Here is a 15887-nt window from a genome sequence, read left to right on the forward strand (position 1 = left end):
AAGTAGCACTGTGCTACCATGCTGAAAAATTTAGTAGCACACAACATTTTTTAGTAGCACAATGAAAATTCAGCAATTTTGGTAAAAACGTCATTTTCAAACAAATAAAGTACTTATTTAGCCTAATCCTAACCCTGTAGACTAATTTTTAATGTTATAACTGGCTCTTTTAAACTGGAAGAATGTCCCTGCTCCAGCAGTCAACATTGTCTGGTCTCCTGACCCGCTTGGAACTAAGCCACCTCTCTACGGCTGGACTTGGGTCATAGCTCTCCAGTGGAGGCCCCTTCGAGGCTGATGCGCATCAGGTCCTCTGTTGTGGACACGGCCAGGCTGCTTCGTGTGGAGGTCTTAAAGCTTCACAGCTACAGTGCCCCGGCTGCCTCCCAGTGTCCAACATAACATTTTTTTCTTACTGGCCCGCTTGGCCAGTAGATTCGAGTTTTACTGGCCCCATGTGTAATTATAGTGGCCCAGCCACGAAAAAAATTAAAATAACTGTTTTTCTGGGAAAAAAAAAAGACTTGTTCCCATTTAATTGTTTGGAGAGTCTGTCCCTGCAAAATCAGTATGATCTGGCAGTGGTGGCAAAAAGTAATAGGGGTTTGCGTAATAACAAGTATTAAAATTTCAAAATTGAAATTACAACATATTTAATATTTTGAGATGTATCATTTCTCTCACTCCTATATTTATGTTATCATTTTTCAGGTTATTGATTTTCTGAAAGCACTGTACAAACAGTACCATTAATTATCCCAAAGTGGAGGGATCAGTATACCTGGATCATTTTTTAAAGGCACCTATAATAACCACACCCTGACATGTAAATGTGACATCTGTCTTGATTCATTTAATTTAACTTAAAATATGGAAAACTGACTGCATAATATATGAATCAGAAACAGAAATGCTTTCCCATTCAAAGTCAAGAATATGCATAATAATAATAATAATAATAATAATAATAATAATAATAATAATAATAATAATAAACTATATACAGTATATGATTGTCTTGCGAGTCTAATTTATTTTGAAAAAACATCAAGGAAGAAGACGTGACCACTGACACTGCACATTTTTCTTTTTCGCATTTTTCACGTGTTGTGCCCAGAAGGATGCCAGAGAATTCACAGAGAAGCTGGAGAAGTTTGTGACATTTTCATCCCGGATTTTTGTGAGGAGGGAATTAAACGCTGTCCCAAATTAACGCCTGGTCTGTTAAGTGATTGAAACAAATAAACGCCCAGCTATTATTGGGTATTTTGCGGTAGTTCCCGCATCATCAGTAGGAGCTGAACAATAAATCTAACACAGCAAGAGAGGCGGGACTTAAGGCAGAACAGCCAATCAGCCGGTCAGTCCCAAAGCCGGTGTCATGTTTGAAGCAGCAACAGGAGAGGGAGGAGAGAGGAGGCAGCTGCAGCGAGCGCAGACACAGAGCGGCCACAGAAACTGAGCGACTGTAGTGAGGCGTTTGTGCAAAACTGCGGATAAACGGCAGAAAAAATGTGGGTGTTTACTGCTCAGTGCTCACGTAAACAGCAAAACGGTGCATGTTTTGCAGTTTTGTCGGAGTCGCACTGATGCGACTGAATGTAATTTTCTATTCGCACTGGAAATAATCAACTCGCAAATGCGAGCAAAACAGTCGCACTGTCGAGCCCTGACATTGTGAACCCGATATGGTTACATTAGTGCTAAATGGGTGAAGTGCCCCTTTAAGTTTGTACCTTTAATCATAAAAACTGATGAGGGCAATATTAGACTGGAGGTTTAAAAAAACATTTATTGTTATTTTCACGTTAATTGTGTGGAGGCATGTACTTCATTCACAAAATAGGAACAGTAAAATTAATCAGACAAGAAAAATATATATGTAGTCTTTTTCATACATTATCAATATATATTTACACACACATTGTAAAATAGGACATCGTAACAAAAAGAAACCAAAATGTAGCAATAAGCAAGTTATGATAGGCTACATCTGCAATATGAATACAGATGTAAAATGTTTTTGTCAGTCTTAAAAAAATAATAACTGAAATCAGACTGAATTTTTTTTTTTTTTTTTAGATCCTTTTCTCCATTTTCACAGGAGTTCTTATGGCTTCATTTATAAGACAAACCAGAGTAAAGCTAATTTAAAACATGACGCACCTAGCAATAGTTGGAAAAAACCCCACTGTCTGTTTTAACGCCATCATCCCCGTTATCACGGTAAACACATTTTTACAGAAGTTAGGCGCCATGCTTTTGAGCATTAGTCAGACGTTACGTATGTACACACACATGTAAAAATCTCATGGCTGCACAGAAGCATTTCTCCCAAGACGACAATATTACAAAAGAACACTCAAGTAAGCATTACAAAATACACACGCGCACTTTAGTTTCGAGGCCAAACAGCCCAGAGAGAGAATATAGGCAATTTGAACAAATTGACAAATTGAACGAGCCAGGCTCCTTACAGAAACATCGATTTTTTTTTTGCCTTTTTCTTTAACTGTGTGAAGTTTTAGAAAAGATCTCTTTATGATCAGACCACAACCTTGGCTTGGATTGTGATCTCTGACAGCAATTTCATTTGCTCGGTTGAGATGAAGCCACAGTGAGCACAATCCATACAACATCCTTCAATCACCTGTTTGTAAAGAGTAATTATAAATACATTTTGGCTCAAAAGGTCAAACATGATTGGAATTTTAAAAATTAACCATAAATTCTAAAGAACGGGCTGTTTAATTCCTCCACCATCTCATGTTGTTCCATCTGTGGTACATTCAGTACTAAGTGAGACAATGATTACCAAGAAATTCACCATACAACACCACAAACTCATTCCACATGATAGAAACAGCTGTAAACTTGGACATCACCGATTCTGGTAGAGCAATGACAGACATCCTGAAATAGCTGGCTCTCCCTCCAATGTGAATCAGAAAGTTGCATATAAATAACAAAATTCCTCGGAAAAAGGATGTAACTCGTTCCTGAACGACTGTTATTTGGTTATGCTTACAGAATGGTCCGATCATTAACATATATTCACATGTTGAGATGCGCGTGAGTAATTAAATCTAATTTCGCTTCCTTTACCATGCCAGATGTTCAATACAATGAGAGATGCAACAATCGCAAAAGAATTTCCAACTATTTTCGTGATCAATTAATTGTTTGAGCCATTTATTTTTTTTTAAGCAAAAAGTGTCAAACATTTTCCGGTTCAAGCTTCTTTAATGTAAGGATTTGCCACTTTTCTCTATCCTTATGATGGAAAATGAAGAGTCTTTGGGTTTTGGACTGTTGGTTTGACAAAAGAAGCAATCTGAAGTCATTTTAGGCTTCAGGATTTTTTTTTTTTTTTTTTTTACATTTTATAGCTTAAACAATCAATCAATTAATCGTGAAAATAACTGGCAGATTCACCAATAATGACTATAATCATTAGCTGCAGCCCTTTACAAGACACGCCACTGTTAAGTCTTACACAAGCTGAGGATCCTTTAACAGTTGGAGGTCACAACACTGAGCCGACTCCCAAAATACATACTGAGTAGACAAGGTGAGCAGAAGCTGTTGAGTAGATCAGACGGGTTCAATTCACTTTCATCTCAAATTAAATATGGATGTTAGTACAGGAAGATAATGCATATTAGTCACACATTCTGAAAATATTTCATTATGCAGAAAGCTGCACCTGAAAGTGAATTGAGCCCGATCAAGTTCGGATAACAGGAGCATTGTCGACACCTGCTGGTGAGCACTGGTATTGCAGGGACATCATGGCCCACGACAGGCAGGAGGGACAGAAGAACCTTGGGAAAAATATATATTTCGCCACAGCGACTGGTGAACAGAATTTGGTCATGATGACATTGGCCAGTGAAGATAAAGCTAGGATGTTGTAAACACTTCAGGTTCAGAGGTCAGAGCTCCTGACAGGTCAGCCCTTATTTGGCAATGAGTGTAGGTGTCTCGGTAAAGATTGAAGCTGTAGAAAAAACAGGATGCATACTTTATGGGAATCACTGATTGGTGTATGACGCAACTGGCTGACTCTGAGAGAGCAGGTAGAGACAGACACCGCACATTGCACTGTGTGAAATACATCTCCCAGGTCAAACCGTCCATTTAGAAGCAGCACTTTTTAACACACGTTGGCCACGAAAACACATAAAGCGGATTCTTTTAGTTTCTGTTAGTTCGTAAAAAAAAAAAGAAAAAAAAGACTGCCACTTCAACTGTTAAACACATTCACACACACACAAACAATACACCATAAATCACATGATCATCCAACATCCGTTAAACCCAGGATGCTCTTTTGGACATGATAAAAAGAAGCAGCACGCTGTTTGATGGACATTGATAATCTACAAAGTGCAAATGTGCCATCTTGTGCTCTGATATCCAAAAACGCCAATCCAAAACCCAACTACAGTCTTCCCTGTGATGCACTGGCCCAGTCCACTGAACCATGCAGTGAGAGTCCTCTGTAAGATAGTCCGGGTTTTGGTGGGAAACATCCATCTGAAAAGGTGCGGACCACAGATGCGCTCCAACCGTTACAAGTTCAAAAAAAAAAAAAAAAAAAAAAGGTCAATGGTAAACTTATCCATCTCCGCAATGTACTGCCTTTCTTTGAATACAAGGGAGAAATGATCAAAGCAAAAATGCACTGCTCCAGCTCTCCTCCCACTCTTCACTGCAGCTCTGTGCCAATAAAACTCTGGTGCGACCAAGGACGCATTTGGCACAAAAAAAGGATTTACCATTAAAACATAAAAATGTAGCTCACATTCCCTCTGGGATGCTGATCTTCAAAATGCTCCGGTTGAGAGAAAAAAAAAAAAAACAAGAACAAAGAAATATGTATAGAGTTGAATGTGTGTGACTGTTAGCATGAGTATGTGTGTGAGAGAGGGACCCAGTTTGTGTCACATGTCCTGTGGGGGTTGAGTGTGACAACTGCACTGCATGCGATAAAAATGCTAATGCCATAGATGCATTACGGTGCTGCGATGGGCGAAAGAAATGCATTTTCATATTTACTCTGAACAGGTCGATGGGGATGAGGTTACGCTGGGAAACTGTTGCGTTGCTTAAGGCTTCGTATTAGATGACTGAGGAGTTTCTCCTGGGGGAAACAGACAAAACAAAAGATGATTAGCTGTGTAACTGATCAGTCAATATTTATTTAATTATGAAATACAACATTTCCATATAAAAAAAAAATGGACATCTGCACACCAAATATGCACTGGGTATGGTGTACGCAAACACAGGGTTTCTGCAGGTTTCAGGTGTTGGTACTAGTTGGCCCTTGTTCCTGTTAGAAGTGGCTTTATTAGTGAGAGTGGTGTCACAAAACGCTGCTTTATCTTAACATCAGTTTGCATAGTTTACAGATGAATGTATTACAGGCTACTGCCACCTGGTGGTATGGAAACGTATTTCCTCTCACACAGGCACAGAAATAAGCTAGTTTGCTGTCAGCTGTAGTCTCTGCGGTGTGTTCAAGTGCAGCTTGTGGTAGAGATACAGGTGACGTTAGGCTGCTGATTCTTCGATGTCTGCTTGGTGTTTCGGGGGCCTCGGGGTCTTTTGAAGTCGATTTTTAAGCTGCAACAATTAACCGATGAGTTGCTAGTTGCCAACTACAAGATAATCCTTTTTTAAGCCTTCAAATATTTGCTGATGAGTTCTCTTTGGGGTTTAGACAGTTTGTGTGACAAAAAATAAAAACTATTTGAAAATGGCCCTGTGGCCACTGTGAAACTGTGGTGAGCATTTTCAAAATGTTTTGACATTTTATAGACAATTGTTGGTGAAAATAATCAGCAACTTAACTGATAATGAAAATCATCGTTAGTTGCAGTTGGATCGACATTAATACTCGCAAAAATACGCGTACACAAATCCGCATGTATGCAAATGTGATGTTTGTGTGCCGGGGGGTGGCAGACAATTGCTGGTGGCTTTTTAACATCATTTTCACATTTTTCTGATTTCCGATGTGACTCAAATGCCTACACACACAATGTTCCTAATTTAAGCATTTTCTTGCACACAGTGCAGCAGGCTTCAGGTTTGTTATTTTCATCAGGTCTCAACCAAGCACTAAATGCACTGTTCTTAGGACAGATCTCATTGATTTTGTATGTACCCATATTAAATCAAAGTAAAGTTAACAGAAAACATTCTCTTCTAAGTCATTACTTATAGAAGCAGCTATTTTTAAATGAGAGGAAATGCCAGATTAGCCCATTCACCACATGGCGACACACTAGCTCGGTGTGCTCCGATTGCAATTGCATTAGCGGTTAACTGCTTTGTAGTTAGTGGGTCCTTGTTGGTTTCATTTTGTAGCTTTGTAAAATGTTTCCAAAAACTATTAACAAGCAATCCTCCATACTTCCATAATCCAATCATTGTGAAGACCTTTCAAAATTGTAACTTTTTAAAAAGGACCTGCAGAAACATGAAAAACATACAGACTGACTCAAGTAGTTTACACTTATTCACCTGGTTAGGACTCGCTCTCCACGGAAATTGTGATGGTGTCACTTTCAGCTGTGAAGCAAGGAGAAAGGGTGATGAGCTGACAAGACACCATATAGTAGGTTGTTACTGTAAATTCTGTCAGTGAAATATCATCATCCGTGGTACAGCTCACCTGACTTGAGGGCGTTGTTAGCCAGATGGTCTCCGGTGTTGTTGGCATGCTGGTCGTTGCTCAGGAGGCGGTTCTGGGACTCACTGAGGGGACTCACAGGGACATCAGCAGCACTGGAAACATGGCAAACACATAAAAAAAAGCTAAATGAATGCTGCACGCACATCCATAGCACCTTCACAAAACATAAATCCTTTTCAGAGCCTTGTGTCAAATAACATATCTTTTATCGCCGTGCGATTTATCACCTTTTATTGGGCTCTGGTTGCAGGGTCACTGTGGCCTGCTCTACATCAGCGTTGACCAGCCGTGTTGGGAACGTCAGGCCGTCTCCTTGACTGTAAAGGAGAAAGGAGATTAGGTGCAGCTGGCCTGCAGGGCAACAAACTGCAGCAGCGTTTGATTTTTTTGATTTGTATTCCTTTAGCTGAGCTGTACATTCAACTGAAAAATGTACAAACGTCATTATTTAGCTTGAGTCCAATGTTAGTAACAGCACTCCAAGTGAATCTGTCCCTGTCTTCTATGTTCAATTCTCCATTCGTCTCCTTTACCTGGTGAATACAGGCAGCAGCCAGTACTTCTTCTGGTCTCCAAAGACCTGAGCGATGTTCTTCCGGAAACCCAGAGAGAAGCCGTTCTTATCAGAGCCCGTCCTAAAGACTGGTGCTCTAAACGCCTCTGCAGAGAGGGAGAAAGACAAATACACACATTGTTAAACAACAAACAGGTAAACATTTCACAGGGTGAGAAAGAAGTGCAATTTTCAAATCTGGAAATCAATTTTTCTTGAACAGTACCTACATCTCAGATACTCTTGAAGACATGTTAAAAATGTGTTAAATTCAAAATTAAGGCTGGATAAACACTAGGGACTGGAATCAAGTAGTGCTCTAACTTGCGCTTATTTTCATCATCTATTAATCTGTTGATCATTTTCTTGATTAATCAATTAGTTATATGGTCTAGAAAATGGTGAAAAATGTTGATGAGTGTTTCCAAAAGCTAAAAGGTGATGTCCTGAACCGTCTGGTTTGTCCACAAGCCAATGATATTAATACATTAAATCCAGTGGTGGAAAGAGTACTGGAAATCTGTACTCAAGTGCGAGTACAGTAACATAACAGGAAATATAACCCAATTACAACTACTACAGTAAAACTACTAGGAAAAAAAATGTATTCTTCTGTAAAACCCTACTTTTTTACCATTGCTGTTTAAGGCAGTATCAATAGCGGGCATTCAATCAAAAGGGCTTCTGTTTCTACAATCTTCCATCTATATGCCTTCCAATGCTGTACTTTTAAAAGTGGGTAGAGTAGATTAAATGGACTAATGAATACTTAAGTAAGTGTTAAAATACAGACGTGGAAAAAATACTTAAGTAACAATAAGTACAAGTCACTCCCAAAAAACTACAGAAATCTTATTACGTAATCAACTGCAACTTAACCCTTCAACTGATTATGAAAATAGTTGGCGGTTTATCTAATAGTTGATTACTCTAAACTAATTGTTGCAATTGTTGAGAACCAGTTCCAAGTTGTCACCTTTTCTTTGACTCTGAAAAACCTGAATGGCAGCAAATGCAGCGCAAATATTCTATAATTAGTACAATTAAAGATTGGTTAAACAGTTTGTCACCTGAGTCACATGCATGATTTCCCCCCTCTTTCTTTCTACACTTTTTAGATGCTGAAAACTATGTAGGCACACTTTTTGCCCTGACACAGAAAATTGGCCAGGAGACAACAAGTTAATCGGTAAAGAATCAGACCAATATGCAGGAATTGATATTGGTGTAGGTATGAATAAATTCTTATCAATTCTCTTCCCAATTAAAAACATACAGAAACGTGTTTTTGAACACAGGTTAAATAGCATAAAACATCTGTTGAATTTGTGTGATTGTTACCTATAGTGGACCTGTTCTTCCCTACAAGCCACAGGTGGTAGCTGAAGAGGGACAGGATGCTGATGCAGAACATGGCCGCCACAAAGAAAAGGAACAAGACGTGGAATTTGGCGTGAGTGTCCGGCAGCTCGTTCTGGGGAAGTGACAGAAGAGGAGGAGAATGAGGCAGCAAATCAATGACAAAATTTACTTTGAGGATATTTATGGAAAGACAGAGAAATAAGAGAGAGAGAAAAAAAGGCAGAGTGACGGAGAAATATGAAGAGTGTTATGTGAACCACGTCACGAGAAAAACCAAGGCAACGATGGTGAGGCGGTGCAACACTAAAGGCTTTGGAGGACAGCTGGGTTACCTTTGGGCAGTTCTCTGCCGATTTCCTCCGGCAAAGCTTTAGTACAAACAGAAACGAGACTGGTTAGCAACACCAGGAGAGAACAGGTGGGAGGGGAGGAAGCACTTAGAGATCAGCAGGCAAACACAAGTAAAGGCCAAGTTGGGTGAAAGGGGGGGGGGGGGGGGGGGGGGGGTGAGAGAAAGAGAGTGGGTGAATGTTCAAAGTGTGCCCAGAATGAAACGAACAAAGGGATGAAAGAGGGAGCAATGAGAGGAAATCGAACAGCTAAGAAACAGAAAAAAAAAAAAAAAAAAAAAAGAGGAGGAGGTGGTGTTTTGCGAGCACATGAGTGGTGTGACTGATGGTTCCGATAGTGGAGAGGGGAGAAAGAAAAAGGGAGAGATCAGAGAACAATGATCCAGTGTGCGAGAACCGGGGATAACAGAGGGGGGACACAGAGAGGGGAGGTCGTAGGGTGAAGGGTGAGAGAGGACAGAGAAAACAGAGGAGCGGCACAGCTCAGCACAGGAGAGATCAGCACCATGCACAACCAAATCAGAGGATGCTCATCGAGATCCAGATGCATTCTCTACAAGCGGAACGAGTCTCTCGCTTCGTTTACTCACTGTCCAGAACTTTATGAAATACTGCAGTACGGTGGCTGCAATGAACAAACAGTACACCAGCGAGTAGGCCAGGAAAAGGATGAAAAACTTGTAGTTGGAGAATCCCACACAGTTGTTCACCCTGGAGACGAACAAACACATAAAGGTCACGTTTGACATCACGTCCTCTGATTAGAGAACTTATCATTGTGAACTTTAATAGGGTGTGGTTAGCCCAATCCCAATGTCCACACTCACGAAACTCGAAGACTTTGAGGCGTGTCACCGATAAGTCTGTGTGGGTTTAGGGCTGTCTCGCTGTTAGAAATTTGAGGGCTCGCTCACAGACGTGTTGAGCCTTTAATGCCCGTAAATCTGCATTTTTGCTAACTTTACCTGAGGAAATTACCCAATTTTCAAGTTCATAATGTTGTGATGTTAAACACATGGATACCAGGGGAGGATTAGGAGGTCAATCACACCTTTTCTCCCTATTCTCTACTTAAATCACTCAGTTTATTTAATGACAAAAACAATGAACACACTACTGAAACATTATGGAACTGTTTCTCCTAAGACCCCAGAATAAATGTTTATAACTGCGTGTCTGTGTTCTCCTGTTTTCAATTTTTATTCATGCCTTCTTTTATTTTAAAAGTCAAAAACCCACAAGGTCATATAATATTTCGCAAAGTGCTTTCACACTCCCATTTATACCATTTAGGGCCCTAACAGCCTAAGTCAAGCACTTACCAGGTGATGTCAGCCAAGCCTGCGACCTTGTGAGGCCATCAGGAGACATTGGGATTGAGCCTTCCTCTCACAGTTACAGGGCATGAGAACAAAACCCATGTAGAAGTTGTTTGTGAACAGTTTTAGCAATGTCATGCTTGAAGATGAAACATTATCGTGACTATTCTAACTAATGGTCTTAAAAGCCGGGAAGAAAAAAAAATGTAAAAAGTCAGAAATTGGATTTGTCTTGTACTTTTATGGTGTGAAGAACTGTTGACTTTATGATTTATCTCCTTATGCTCATTAGCGCGCTTGAGACAATAATAAACAATGTATGTTTTGCCTTCATAAAACACAACTGATGTTTTACGATGTGCTTTTGTGTCCGAGTGACTAACGGAGACAATAATGTTTCCAATTGTTCCAGTATTGAAAGAGAACGCTGCATCCCCCCTGCTATGAAATGGACTGCAATGTAATCCCTCTAGGCAATCATGAATGTTCACTTAAGGTGTTTTTGCCATCGACAGGCTCAGATTCTGATTCTCAGCCTCTGACGGTGTTATGGAAAGGATCGTAACAAAGAGGGACTACTTTGTTAAAGAATATGCACCAGAAACAGCCACTCACCAAGGCAACCAGGCGCCCATAGCAGAAACAGTGATTTTATCTTCATAAAACGTCATTTAAAACAAAAAAACAACTGAAAACCTAAATAAAACACAACAAAACCATGCTGGATTGTGTTTCTACTGTTCCAACAAGTAATTCATTCATGCTGGACCAGTTTCAAAAATGTTGGGGGAACGATAGGGAATAAAATGGGTCCAGATTCCAGATTCTTAGACAACTAAAGAATTTGATGAACCAAATATGCTCGACCCATTAAGGTGTGTTATGTACATGTACATCTCTTTGGTCTTACATACCAGGGACAATGGTGATCCATCTTCAGCACACACCTGCCACATACAGCAAGAGAATAGGAAAAGAAAATAGTGGATGGATTATATATATAAAAAAAAACAATAGAAAAGATTGATGTAAAGATTGATGTAATTTGAAAGTTTGGGAGGCAAAGTAATATCATTTTGTCTGTAATAAATAAAGCTCTCTTACATGTCGCACGCAGAGCAGTGGTGACACCGGTCTGGCTTGATAACTTGACAGCGGTCACAGTAACGGATTGCTGCATCGTGTCAACACAACAGGCATCTTGTTATTGGACAACTCCAACACAGAGACAAATTCATTTTTACACTCTCTCTCTCTCTCTCACTCACACACTCACACACACACACGGTTTACCTCCAGCTCCTGTGCGGGTGTATAGAGGCAGACTGGTGGCAGCCCGCCATAGGATCTCTTGCTGGGTCTCTGGCCTCTCTTCCTTCTCGTAACGCTCCTTCTCAGCCTTGGGCAGGCAAAACTAAAGTTAAGAAAAAAAAGGGGAAGGTGTTTGAGCAATCATCAAGTTGACTTTATGTTAACATGGAGAATGACACGACATGCAGGAAGAATGGAGAATCGGGTACCTCTTTGGAAGGGTTTGCAGGCTTGGTGAAGATGGTCTTCCAGTAAGACCATACAAACATGATGAAAGAGAGGTGGAAGAAGATCAGGTAGACGACTGCAGGGAAACATTAAGCACAGCGTCAGGACCACCAGCTTACACTGAAGACCAGCACCATAAGAACGTTTATATAAGGAACTGCTGCTGTCACTTAGTATATAGAGAAAAACGCTGTACATCTACATACTAAATTAATGAGAGGGGAAAGCTAATGCTGAACGAGGAGCTTCTGTGCAGACCTCAGCACTTTGAGAACGGATGTTTTCTATGCCAGCCTTTTTTTTTTTTAGCCAAGTGTGCAGAGCGTATTTCACCAGACCTTAGAGAGATTATCCTGATAATTAGCAAACTGGCTCAGCTCTGTTAACTTCCATTCACAAAATGTATTAGATAAACATTCCTTTGAGTCGTCAGGACACTTACTCTTCTCTCCTATACTTGGGATGGTGACTGGAAGAAAAGAGAAAGACAAACAGATGACACAAATGTTAGATAAGAAAGAAAATACCATCCAAACAGTTACATACAGTGGCTGATTAAAGTTAGATCTGACAGCCCTCTTAACATTTGGATTAAAAAGGCTTTACCCTATGGGGTCTTAAGATACATTTACAAGTCACAAATTGCTATACGGGATAAGAATAAGATTAAACAAATGTCTGTCACAAAATCATGCTGGTATTTAACAACTTTTCCCTAGCTGACAAAACAATCTAACCACATGATCCGTTCAGTGGCTGTTGTGAGGCTTTCAGTCATGTGACATTTCCCATTCATCTGAGCACTTCAATAATTTCTCCTCATCCTTGTGAGGAGACTGTTTCCTCATTGGCCGTTTCCTGGTTCACGGATTGAACTTTCAGTCTTGACTTTTGAGCCCATGCGGGAGGAACAAAAGCTCATAAAGTGCTTAGACGAATGGGAATTTGAGCATTTTCTCTACCAGTTTTGTTGTAAAATTTCTGTTGTCCTTTCTTAAACACTCTTCGGGCACGTAAAAATCCTTCAGATCAAACACCCGAGGAAAAGATGACAGCTCATTACCCCTGAGTAAACTAAACTATAATCTGTGACACTGGGATCGCAGCTAGATGATCATCATCAGAAGAGAAAGATCTTCACTCACTGATTTTCTTTATGCCTAAACAAACTAAATCAACAAGCTCTCTGCCATTTTGTGACTGAATAAACTGAAATAAACAAACTGACCTTAAAAAGGACAACACAATTTCATACGGTTTTACTTTGTTTATATTTGACGGACCCCGCCACCTTTCTAGCTTCAAACAGTGTTTCCTGGGACCTTATTTTCCTCTGAGAACAGCTTGTTTATTCAGTTATGGAAACAAAATAAATGTTTGTGAGCTTTATACCATAAAGATGAAACTTGGGAGTTTCCTCTCCATAACGACACAGTGCCCCTTTAAGGGAGCAAAAGAAGAAAAGGCTTGGGAACCACTAACTAGTATTCTTGGATGGGATCCCCACACACCAAATGTATGTATGTGTATATATATATAGAGGGGCACATTTTGGATTTTCAATTCAAACCCTGACACTAAATGTTGAGAGGAAAACTTTAAGGAGCTCAAGCCACACACCCATTACAGACAGTTCAGACTCAACAAATTCATTATGTGCCTCGGTGTAGCTGTAATATCACATTTTCTGTCATTTTTAAACACAAAGACAATCCAAAGCCACATCAACGCTTTACCCGTGCCATGCTAATGACCAACGGTCTAGTTAATAGGGGAAATGTTTATGCGGTCAGCCAGTCAAATAACGTTTAGTTAACGTTAGCCCTTTTTTTAAAAAAAAAATTCTCCATCCACGACAGAAAAAAACCAACAACACACACGGGCAGCGGTATTAACACCGCGGCGAAAGTTTTCACTCGTCCAAAACAAATGTACCATCACACACGACAACCCAAATAGATGGCAGCTAACGTATAATTAGCTGTATCTAGATTTGGACGGGCTCGCCAACACCATTGTTGAGCTGCAGTCCATTTACTTCCTGCTGGCCAGCAGCAGCAGCAGCAGCTGTGTGTTTGTGTGGACAGCTCAATGGAAACAAGCAGCGGGTAAAAAAAAAAAAAAAAAAAAAGGCTTTAAAAGAGGCGACGAGGATGCGGCAGGTCGGCTACTTACATATACAAAGCTCCACCACGTAAGCGTAGTACGACCAGCAGACGACCAGGGCGATAAAAATCACAGGTATCCATGCTAGACCCCGTTGACAGCATCTCAGTACGTGTGTAGGCGCCATCTTTCTCCCTCTAAAAGGAAAAGGGGGAAAGGGAGTGTCGATATGTGACGTCACGTGAGCAAAATGAGACTGGAGGAGGTCTGAAAAAATATATATTTTAGGAATTAATTAACGATTTTAATTTGAATAAAGGGTAGTCATTACCACATATACATTCGTTAAACTCAATAAAATACATGTGAGAATCCTACATGAACTAAATCTCACTAAATGTTCCTGTTATTACAAAGTTCTTGGTCACATTTTAGGTGTAGCCTTAACTTTTCACGAAAAAATGCGTTAAAAAACTTTAACCTCTTTAACGTTATATGTGTTGTTTAATAAACCATAAGTACACAAATATATATATAAAAAAATGCTACGTGCACACAATTAAATGTTGTATTTTTTTTTAACGGAATTTTATTTTGAAAACGCAAGTCTAATCTTCCTGTATTTCACTTTTCCTTTTTGGTTTTCTTCCAATATTTCAATATATTGCCATTCATGGAATTTAATTGTTCCCTCAAATGAAGAAAGAAACAAGAACGGAATTGGGGGTTATGAAGTTTTTTGATCGATAAAGTTTCGACAAAAAAAAAAGAAAAAAAAAAAGGTCTGGTAAAAAGTAGGGGAAAAAACAACGTTTGACTACTGTTTACTGCGGCTGCCTTACACTGACTGATACATAATATAAAGTCATATACTTTACTAGATGTACTATCTTTATTCTTGTCAAAACTACTTGTGATGAACTACAGCAGGAGCTGCTCTCAGGACTTTGTACTTTGACTTCTGCCGTCGACACGTTCAGCAGCAGGAAGCAGAGGAAGACCGAAACTCAGCCGCTCAGTGAGACTGAATTTCTTGCCTTTTATTTCAGTCACTGGCTACAGTAATCTTTCAAGACAGCACAATGTCTTCCGTTGACATGGACTTGAAGAAGTACCTGTCCCGCATTGGGTTTGCGGGCCCCGTGGCTCCCAGCCTGGACGTGCTGCGGGCGGTCCACACCCGCCACCTTCTGTCGGTCCCGTTCGAAGACCTCACGATACACAGCGGCGGTCGAGTCCAGCTCGAACCCCCTCTTCTGTTCGACAAGATAGTGAACCAGCGCCGGGGAGGGTTCTGCTTTGAAAACAACGGCCTCTTCTCGTGGCTGCTCAAAAACATGGGCTTCCAGGTCACCGTGGTCTCGGGCCAGGTGATGAGCAAGAACACGGGTCGTTACGGGCCACCTTTTGACCATCTGATCAACATGGTGACCCTCGACGGGCGTCGCTGGCTGTGCGACGTCGGGTTCGGTTCCGCGGGCTTCAGCGCCCCCCTTTCGCTGGACACCAATGGTCCCCAGGAGCAGGGCCACAGAGTGTACCGCATCAGAGAGGACAAGGGGATGCTCTTTCTGGAGTGGCAGGGGGAGGAGAACAAACGGCCGGATGGAAACTGGGCAGAGATCTACAAGTTCACACTTGAACCTCGGTGTTTGGAGGACTTTGTGGAGATGTGCCAGTACCACCAAAGCTCTCCGTACTCCATCTTCTTCTGCAAGTCCCTCTGCACGATGCTAAGGCCAGGTGGAAGGCTCACCTACATTGGCCGCAGACTGACCACCACCACATATCCAACAGATGGAACAGAGGGAGAGTTGGAAACCACAACCAGGGAACTGAAAAATGAAGAGATCCCAGGTATCCTAGCAGAGCAATTTGGAATTGTACTGAATTCTCCTCTCATACCAAAGGATGAGACAGTCACACCAGTACCTGTTATGTATTAATGTTTC

At 40.7% G+C, this 15887-nt stretch overlaps 1 protein-coding gene across 2 annotated transcripts; it reads right to left on the reverse strand.

Moving 5' to 3' along the window:
* Window positions 1–1772: 1772 nt before the first annotated feature.
* Window positions 1773–15792, reverse strand: zdhhc20b (zDHHC palmitoyltransferase 20b). 2 transcript variants are annotated; one of them, XM_030398684.1, is made up of 15 exons: window positions 15051–15792; window positions 14005–14132; window positions 12272–12298; window positions 11811–11905; window positions 11584–11704; window positions 11395–11464; window positions 11205–11237; window positions 9562–9682; window positions 8954–8989; window positions 8601–8733; window positions 7240–7366; window positions 6934–7023; window positions 6686–6798; window positions 6535–6582; window positions 1773–5146 (listed from the first exon to the last, which is right to left on the reverse strand). In XM_030398684.1, exons 1-14 carry the CDS (start codon window positions 15272–15274, stop codon window positions 6539–6541), a joined length of 1362 nt encoding a protein of 453 aa, XP_030254544.1. In that variant the 5' UTR covers window positions 15275–15792; the 3' UTR covers window positions 1773–5146; window positions 6535–6538. The 2 variants fall into 2 exon arrangements, with proteins under 2 accessions (XP_030254544.1, XP_030254545.1); XM_030398685.1 differs by lacking the exon at window positions 8954–8989.
* Between the last annotated feature and the right edge of the window lie 95 nt (window positions 15793–15887).

This window comes from Sparus aurata, chromosome 19 (genome assembly GCF_900880675.1).
Source record: "Sparus aurata chromosome 19, fSpaAur1.1, whole genome shotgun sequence".
Classification (NCBI taxonomy): Eukaryota; Metazoa; Chordata; class Actinopteri; order Spariformes; family Sparidae; genus Sparus; species Sparus aurata.

Bases quoted from the DNA above. Each gene is read 5' to 3' on its own strand.
- zdhhc20b (XM_030398684.1), bottom strand. From the start codon at position 15,274: ATGTTTTTGAGCAGCCACGAGAAGAGGCCGTTGTTTTCAAAGCAGAAC. The intron at 14,133-15,050 runs GTACTTCTTCAA...TTTTCCTTTTAG, and splicing joins GCAAACCCAATGCGGGACAG to AGGGAGAAAGATGGCGCCTA. The intron at 6,583-6,685 runs GTGAGCTGTACC...CTTGCTTCACAG, and splicing joins TAACAACGCCCTCAAGTCAG to CTGAAAGTGACACCATCACA.